General features: G+C 48.2%; 1 protein-coding gene across 1 annotated transcript; it reads left to right on the forward strand.

The window, feature by feature from the left end:
* The first annotated feature begins 4,302 nt into the window (after positions 1–4,302).
* DOK2 (docking protein 2, 56kDa) lies at positions 4,303–8,417 on the forward strand. Its single transcript, XM_006864414.1, has 5 exons — positions 4,303–4,365; positions 5,340–5,621; positions 5,869–5,971; positions 6,892–7,076; positions 7,797–8,417. The coding sequence occupies exons 1-5, from the start codon at positions 4,303–4,305 to the stop codon at positions 8,415–8,417; spliced, it is 1,254 nt and encodes a 417-aa protein (XP_006864476.1).
* Positions 8,418–8,891: the final 474 nt, after the last annotated feature.

The following is an 8,891-nucleotide window of genomic DNA, read 5'->3' on the forward strand; positions in this document are numbered from 1 at the left end:
ACACCAGGACTCCAGTTATGGACCTTAGTTAAGAGTTATAGTAATAATAATATATCAATATTTGTTAATCAGTTGTAACAAATATATTACGGGGGCTTCATGAGATAAAACACTGGACTGATAACCACAAAGTCCACAGTTCAAGCCCACCAGTCACTCCTAGGAAGAAAGATGAAGCTTTCTGCTCCTGTGAAGATTTAAAGCCTCAGAAACCCTGTACACGGTCAGTATAAGTTAGAATCAACTTGATGGCACTTAACAACAAGAAGAAAATGTCAATAGTAGGTGAAACTGCCTATGGCGTATCTGGGGTATAAGGGACTTTCTACACATTTTTTCCTTTGTAAATCTAAAATTAATTTTAAAAAAATCTATTTGAAAAGGTGGCACATTAAATAAGTACTTGGCTGTTAATTGAAAGTTGACATTTTGAACCCATTAATTGAGCCCATTCCTTCATAAGAGAGAGACTTAGTGATCTGCTTCCATAAAGATTACTGTTGTTAAGTGCCCTGGAGTCAGGTCCAATTCATAGCGACCTTGTGTAGGGTTTCCAAGGAGCATCTGGTGAGTTTGAACCGCCAACCTTGTAGTTCAAACTGACCTTGCAGTTCAGTGCTTATCCTACGATGCCACACCAGGACTCCCCATAAATATCACAGCTAGGAAACTGGGGGGCAGTCCTACTTTGTCCCATAGGGTTGCCGTGTGTTGAAAATCGACTCGACAGTACCTTACATGCCAAGATTTATTTAAAAACAAAAACAAAATCCTGCTCAAAATCCCTAGGATGACCCTAAAAACTCATCTGTCCTTGAAGACAAGAGAGATGCTGATTTTAAGTAACGACTACCCAACTCTAAGGAGCTCTGGTAGCATAGTGGTTACGAGTCGGGCTGCCAACCGCAAGGTCAGCAGTTCGAAACTACCAGTGGTTCCGCGGGAGAGAGATGAGGTGTTCTGCTCCCGTAAAGATTTACAGCCTCAGAAACCCTGTACAGGGTCACTATGAGTCGGAACCGACTCCACAGTACTTAACAACAACAACAACAACAACCCAACTCTAAGGCAAAGAGGACTCTCTTAGGAATGGCAGAGAGGGAATAGATCATTCCCATTTTCTTACCCTTAAGTTGGTACGGTGCTGCAGGACAAACACTGGCTTGCTAACTGCAAGGTCATTGTTTCAAATCCGCCAGCCATTCCTTAGAAACCCTATACAGAGTTGGTATGAGTCCCAATCAACTCAACCACACATAACAACAAAAACAAGTACTTTCAAAGAAGTATTGTTCTTTGGATAACACTGATCTTTCTGATCCAGGCAACAGGAGTGCAGTGAGTTTTAAGTGACTGAGCCTTTCTTTCCCAGAGCACAGAACATTCATCTTGTAAAGCTGGTCATCTTGTAAAGAGCACATCACACACATTCGTACAGTCAAAGGCCTGAACTGTGCACTGCTCTGCTCTCCTTCCCAAGGCAACTTCTAAAAAGTCCTGTCGCAAAGGAAATCAGCCCACTTATTTAAGTGCTCACTTAAGGAGTTACCCCAGGGGTGTTGGTCTAATCTTCAGCTTTTCCCAATGTCTCTGCACCATGTTTCCATTCAGATTGTTCCTCTAAACCATCTGGCACTAAATTTAAATATTCTCCAGGGAGGTTGAATTTCCCCCAAACAATGTATATTCTTGCGTGGAGTCTAGATTCCATTTAGGGGACTGACAATGACAAAACATTTGAATTAAAGAAAGGAGTCCTTGACTATACTTCCTCCTCTGCCCAAGGAACTTTGTGATCTCCAGCAAGTCACAAACAGTTGTAGTAATACTTGGCCTGCCTTCTTAAGGTATAATGTGACAAGTGGGAGTGTGTGCATGGAAATTTTGGTGACTATGACACATGTTCATTTTGATAGCTATGCACTATTTTAAAAAATGCTATGAGATTGTTATTATAACAACAACAAAAAATATTTCTAGGTGAAACTCAGGTGGCTTTCTAATGCCCATGAAGGCAGGAAAGGTAGCGAAATACAACAATTTAACTGTGTTTTGGAAATAAAACCCTTCTGCAGAACTTAACATGTTTCAGTATGGGAATGTCATGCTTCTAGAATTTCCACAAGGGTAGTGTAAGTGTGCATTGCTATTTGGGAACAGAAAGTGCCCTCCATGTAGTGAATCAATAACATCTGTGTATAGTGAATGCAGTGTCTGGATTAGTGTGCCCCTGTGTTCTGTCTCATCCCTGTGTGCTGTGCCCATGTGTGTAACTCAGCTTTTGGATATTGTGTATGTGTGTCTAGTAAATAGATAGGTAACAAAACATTAACCATTTCAATAACCTTTACATGTATAACTCAGTGACATTAAATATATTCATTGTGCGTATTGTTCAACCATCAATATAAACCATTTCTGAATTTTCCACCACCCTTAATAAATGCTTATTGTTGTTGTTGTTAAGTGCCATTGAGTTGGTTCCGACCCATAGCGACCCTGTATAGGGTTTCTGAAGAGCAGCTGGTGAGCTTGACCCACTGGCCTTGCAATTCAAACGGCTTTGCAGTCTGGCGTATTAACCCACAGTGCCACACCAGGACTTTGTGCCTTTTCCCTTCCCCTTTGTCTGTACCTGCCTGTTCCTGGTTTTCACTAGATTCAGATTTTATTGAGTTGAAAGCCCAGGGTTCTGGTTTTGGTCTTCTGCTACCTAGGTTTCTGAGTTTCAATAGGTCCCTCAGACCTTTCTGAACCTCAGTGTCCTTGTTTTTAGAGAGTTGGGCTAGATGATTTCTCAGCTCTATCATTCTAAGTATCAAACTTAAGTGTGGGCTGATTGGTGACCACATTCGTCACCGATAAGGGGAAATGAGGGAAAAACAGCAATGAAGCGGTGAGCTAAGCCCTACAATATTCAATAGACTCCTGCGATCCCCAGGTGGAGACCTGGTTGGCCAGCAGCATTGCAAGACCTGGGGACTCTTGGGCCCAGAGTCAATGACATAACCATAGAGGACTAGAGTGGAGAGTGAAGCATCCAGCTGATAAAAAGGGAGGGCATATGCACAAGAACACCCACACTTGCAGATATACCCACTTGACCTGGCTTCAATGACTGGATGGAGGATCAGAGCTCAACTAGAAGAAGAAAGAAGAGGAGAAAAAGAGTAATCTGATACAATTTGATGAACTTGACCTACACCTATGGATGTAGTAGCTCAAAAGAGGGAACACATCTTTACAGTGAGGATCATTCCCACCCCCTCCATACACAGAGTAGACAGGGATGGGCAACTTGGACATTGACTACCCAAAATGGGTGGACTACAAAGGCAAGAAGTGACTGGCTTACAAGCTTTCATGGGGAAACCTAGATCCAGAGGGCATGGAGGAAGGTAGAGTCTCCACTGAGTAGTATACAATCTGTCTAGGTGGGGTTGATGAAACGAAATGGGGATAGGTCTCTTGTGATACAATAGTGAAGAATTGTTATCAGGACTGATTGTGAGTGTTGGAAATGTAAAGGTAGACGTTTTGTAGCAAAAGGAAGGGAGTGATTGACTTTGCAGTCTAGGAGCGGAGGTCCCTGAGACCATGAAGGGAGAAGAGTGGACAGCAGGACCCTACCCAGAGAAGCAGTGATGCCAGAGATGGAGACAAAGATGATGATGTGGAGAGATGGAGCAGCTGGGGACTTTAGACCCAGAGAGGAATAGGGGCTGTGTGCTGACAACCAGGGGGCAGGCTTGCAGGGTATACCCTTTGGTTCGTTGATTATGCATGGAGGGGATTATAACCATAGCAATGAAACAATATATAATAGGATGAATGTAAAACTAATGTTCTCCAATGTAAACTATCACATAATTCACAATAAAACAGTAAAAACAACAACAACAAAAGCAGTTAAAAAACATTTTGCTGTTAGTTTTACTCTCTAGTTTGGGTTCTGGATCTTGGTTCCTGTGGGTCAGCTATTCTTTGTCAGGGACTCCTTTGTGAACTTCTATACCTGTGTTGTTTTTCATTAAAATTATAGAATTTGACTTTTTGGAAATGGTCTCTTACTTACTGAGTATGTAGGAAGCTCAAGTGTAAAACTCACTCATTAAAAACACATACACACATCACAAAACCACAGGCCCTATCAGACTGTCGTCATCAAGCAGACTAGAATAGTGCAGAACACTCTAGGCAGAGAGGAAATGAACTTGAGAGGAGGAACACACGGCAGAGAGAGAAATAGGGCAAGAGTGGAAAGTGAGAGCTCAAGCGCAGGGCCACCGAGATGGTCAGAAGATGGGTGAGGTGGCAGTGAAGCAGGGCTTCCTGCATCTTCAGCAGCAGCAGACTTTTGGAAAGGTAGGCACAGGGTTGGGCTGAGGGGCATAGGGGTAGGGTGGGGATAGGGGAATGTAAGGGGATTGCTAGAGATTCTTGGGGAGAAGTGGGATATTCCTGAATGTTCTAAAACCTTTATGGGATGGTAGGGATTCTACCATCCTCCAAGTTATACCAGAGATCAACCTCAAAAAGGCTCATTGCTTAGCAGATGCTCGCTTCCTAAATAGGCCCCAAACTATGTTCTTTGCTAAGGGCTGTGCACCTTCCTGGGGAAAAGGAAGCGCTGACTCAGTCTCTTACCTCTCTTGCTTTGTGGTGACTTCTCATGGGACAGCTCAGAAGGAGGTGGAAGGAACAGCTGTGGGGGTAACTTGGGATTACAGTGGCGCTATGTTGCCTCCTTTCAAGTGGTGTGAGTTTAAGTTGGCATTAAGCTTGGGCTGAGGTTCTTGAAGCCGACTTCCCAGTATGCCTAGAACTTCTCCTTCTTTGGTCTCCTTAAATGGGGAAGTGCTTTTCCCTCAGCTGACCCACCCCAGGGCTCCTCTGTCTCTGCCCTGGCTCTCCAGGGATGAGACAGAAAAGTTCCTGGAGATAGGGGCCTTCCACCGAACTTCACACAGAACAAGAATGATGGTCTCGAGTCTAGCTTTGGAAACTTTTTATCTCTTGGAGTTGGGGCCTACTCGACCTTCTTTTACTCTGTATCCGGTGGCTGGTTACTGTGTTTTCTGCCTTCAGCGGTGTCTGCTTGTCAGTTCAATTCTGGATTGATCTTGGGTGCTTGTGGCTCACCTCCAGTGCTTTCTAATTCCTGTGGCCCTTGTTAGTTCTCTGCCTCCCTGCATTTCCTGTGGTCTTTATCTCTCTTCCCCCAACTCAATGGGTCTGCCCCAGTCCCTTTCCCACAGTTCCTCTACCCTTTGGTCACAATCTCTTCATCTCTTGGTGACTCCCTCTTGATACCTTACTGCCCATGTACCTGGGCTCAGAAATGGCGGCGGTTCTGGGCTGTGCTGTATAGAGAGTCCAGTTGCACCCTGGCCCGACTGGAGCTCCAGGAGAGCCCAGAGAAGCAGCGCCGTGGAGAGGCCGCCCGGCGGGTTATCCGTCTCAGTGACTGCTTGTGGGTGACTGAAGCCAGTGGGGAGGCCAGCAGCCCCCGGGACACCAGCACCTTCCTCCTGGAGACCAAGGAACGTCCGTGGCAGCTGGCGGCCCCTATTGCAGAGCGTGATGACTGGATACAGGCCATCTGCTTGGTGGCCTTCCCTGTAAGTAGTCAAGGCCTGTGAAAGGGCAAGGGGATGTATATGGGGGAGGGGCAGAGGGCCATAATTATTTCCTGTGGGCAGATGGTATAAGAAGCAAATTCAAGATGCTTCAGACAGTTCCGTGGTGGGGAACGTCAGTCCGGAATGCATGCAGAGGCAGTAGGTGGGGCTGCCTTAAAGAAAGCCTGGGCCAGAGGTGGTATTTGGGGTTGGTGTGGTCATGTGAGACCCAGGACTTCTTCCACAGGGGCAGAAGAAGGAGCTCTCAGGGTCTGGGCTGGAGGATGTTCCCGGGAAGGGCAGCAGGCCCCATATGGAGGAGAATGAATTGTACAGCAGCTCTGCCACAGGTGAGTTGGGGCTGGGGTGGAGAACAGCTGCCCTGCTGCCCTGTTCTCCCCATGGTCTCCTAGGGTGTGGTTGAATGGAGGTGTAGCAGCTCTGATGGCCTTGAGTCTTCCTGCCTTGTGGTTGCCCCCAGCCCTGGCCAGCCCCCCTTATCAGCTTCTCCCCATCACTTCCGGCTTTGGCTCAAGGTGGGGAGTTTAGCTCCTCTGGGTCAGCTTTCAGCCTTGCTTCATCATCCCGACTTTCCCAGGTGCACTGGTGAGAGAGGTCAGGGCTGCGGTGTGGGAGTTGGGGGTGAGGGGGCTGGTGAGGGTGCTGCTCTTGAACCTCTCTATTTGGTAACTGAGCAACTGTTTGAAAAAAAAGAGTTTTTCTCTGAACTGGTTGTGGTTTTAAGGTATCCTGGGGCAAGGGAGATTCTAGCTGACAGGGCAATCCATGCTCTTGCTATTTAGCCCTTGGGGATGGGTGTGTGGGGGCATCATCCCGCAGAGGGCACAGGATGGCATCAGGGGTGGGTGGATAGACTGACAGCTGAGAGGACAGTGGTAGACTTCACCTGCAGCTGTGGCATGAGAGCCTGGGAAGGCAGCTGGTTTGGGGTGAGAGCTACTATGAGTTGGTGGAAGAAGACAAGCCTGTGGCTCTGGCAACAGGGGCAGGAAGGATGTGGGTACAAGGTTGGGGTGGATGTGGCTAGGTTATGATGCCTACTGGAGTAGGGGGTGAAGGTACTTAGTTTTGGGGGAATGTCCTTTCATGGAACAGTTCATCCTTCAAGATCCAGGCTGGGAGGCTCTGTGTACCTGGATATCACTTTTTCTAGAGATATTCTGGCATCTTCCTTTAGAATGGGTAACGTTGAGGCCCGTGAGCTGTTTCCCATTAACTGTTTTTTTTTCCTCTCCCTTCTTCCCCCCAGTCGTTGTCCAGAAGAAGTTTGTTGTGACCATGAGACCCACAGAAGCCAGTGAGAGGTGCTGTCTGAGAGGATCTTACACCCTCCGGGCTGGAGAGAGTGCCCTGGAGCTGTGGGGCGGCCCCGAACCGGGCACGCTGCTGTATGAATGGCCTTATAGATTTCTGCGGCGCTTTGGGCGGGACAAGGTGAGAGAGAGAAAGCTGCAAGTCCAGGGATGAGATAGGAGAGCAGAGAGAATGTCAGGGGGAGGGCAAAGTCTCTCCACCATAGAAAGAGAAAGAAGGGATGAGGAGAAAGGAAAGCTACAGAGAAAGGCTGGCATGAAAAGGGATGAGAAAACCAGGGAGAGAGAATGAAAGCAAAAAAAAGGCACACCTGTGAGAATGAGAGAGGGAACGCTGGTAGAGGTGGGAGATTGGGAAAAGAGGAAGAGATGCAATAAAGAAGAATCAGGGGGAGCAAAGAATGCACTGGTGGTGCAGTGGTTAAGTGCTTGACTGCAAAAGGTCAGCAGCTGGAACCTGCCAGCTTCTGCTCCACACACCTGCCCATGCCCCCCCCAGGTTAAAAGCAAGAGCAAGGATTGCACTGTCAGCCAGAAACTCCCTTGTTACAGGACACCTTAAGACCATAGCCAATATCAGACAGGAAACAATTCTTTTTTAAAAACAATTCCCAAAGAGAGAATATTCCAGAGCTCCACCTTCAATGGTGCCCCTTAGCCTTGATCTCTCCAGCCAAGGAGCCTGGGAAAGTTTGGAGGGAGGAGAAAAGAGCTTGGAAAGAACTACTCCTACTGGAAGGAAGCTGGAGGGGATTGCAGCTCATAGTTGGAGGTGGGGGTCTAGCAAGAGTAAGCCTGCCCAGTGGCCTGCCCAGTAACCTCCCTCTCCCCCTCTGCCCAGGTAACCTTTACCTTCGAGGCAGGCAGGCGCTGTTTCTCTGGGGAGGGCAGCTTTGAGTTTGAAACCCAGCAAAGCAACGAGATCTTCTTGGCCCTGGAGGGGGCCATCTCTGCTCAGAAGAGTGCTGCCCCTCCTGGGCCCCAAACCCAGCCAGCCACCATCCCCATAGTGCTCCCCAGGCCGGAGAGCCCCTACTCCCGGCCCCATGACTCATTGCCACTGCCATCACCCACCACACAAGTTCCTACACCCCGGCCTCGGCCTCGGGGCCCGGAGGGGGAATATGCAGTGCCCTTTGATGCAGTGGCCCGTTCCTTGGGAAAGAGCTTCAGGGACATCCTGGCTATCCCTCCCCAGCTAGATCCTCTGTATGATAGCATTCAGGAGCAACCGGTCCCCAGACATGATCACATATATGATGAACCTGAGGGGGTGGCTGCTCTCTCACTGTATGACAGCCCCCAGGAACCCCAAGGTGAGGCATGGAGGAGGCAGGCCAAAGCTGACAAGGACCATAGAGGCCTCCAGCACGTCTTCTCAGCTGGGCAGGACTTCTCTGCCTCTGGCTGGCCTCAGGGAACCGAGTATGATAATATTGTACTCAAGAAAGGCCCAAAGTGATGGGAGGGTGGAGTAGATAGATGTGGGCCACATTGAAGTAGAGGGAGTTAGAAGGTGGTAAGAAGGAGAAAGGAGGAGGGGGTAAGGTAAGCCTTCCCTACTGGCTTCTGCTGTTGGTAACTCCTTTTGGTTACTGCATCCACAGGTCCTCCTTCCGCCCCCTACCTGTCTCCCCTTCCTCCCTTACCATCTGCACATACTGGGCTTGGCCCTCCTTAGTTTGGTTTGATGAATTGTCCTTTCTAGTGCCCACTGGGTGAGTCACCATCCCAAGGCAAGAAGGGTGCCCTGGAGAGACCCACCCTCTTCCCACTCCTTTTCTACTTCCTCCTTTCCTAACCCCCAGCCCAAGCAGAACCTGGGACATTTAGAACAGAGGATATAGGGATGTAGGTGACAACCCTGGCTCCAGGCACCCAGAGGGATTGTTCGGATTTATCTGTGGCATTAAATATCTCTGAAAATTTTTTGTGT

Source organism: Chrysochloris asiatica, unplaced genomic scaffold (genome assembly GCF_000296735.1).
Source record: "Chrysochloris asiatica unplaced genomic scaffold, ChrAsi1.0 scaffold00064, whole genome shotgun sequence".
In the NCBI taxonomy this organism is placed as follows: domain Eukaryota; kingdom Metazoa; phylum Chordata; class Mammalia; order Afrosoricida; family Chrysochloridae; genus Chrysochloris; species Chrysochloris asiatica.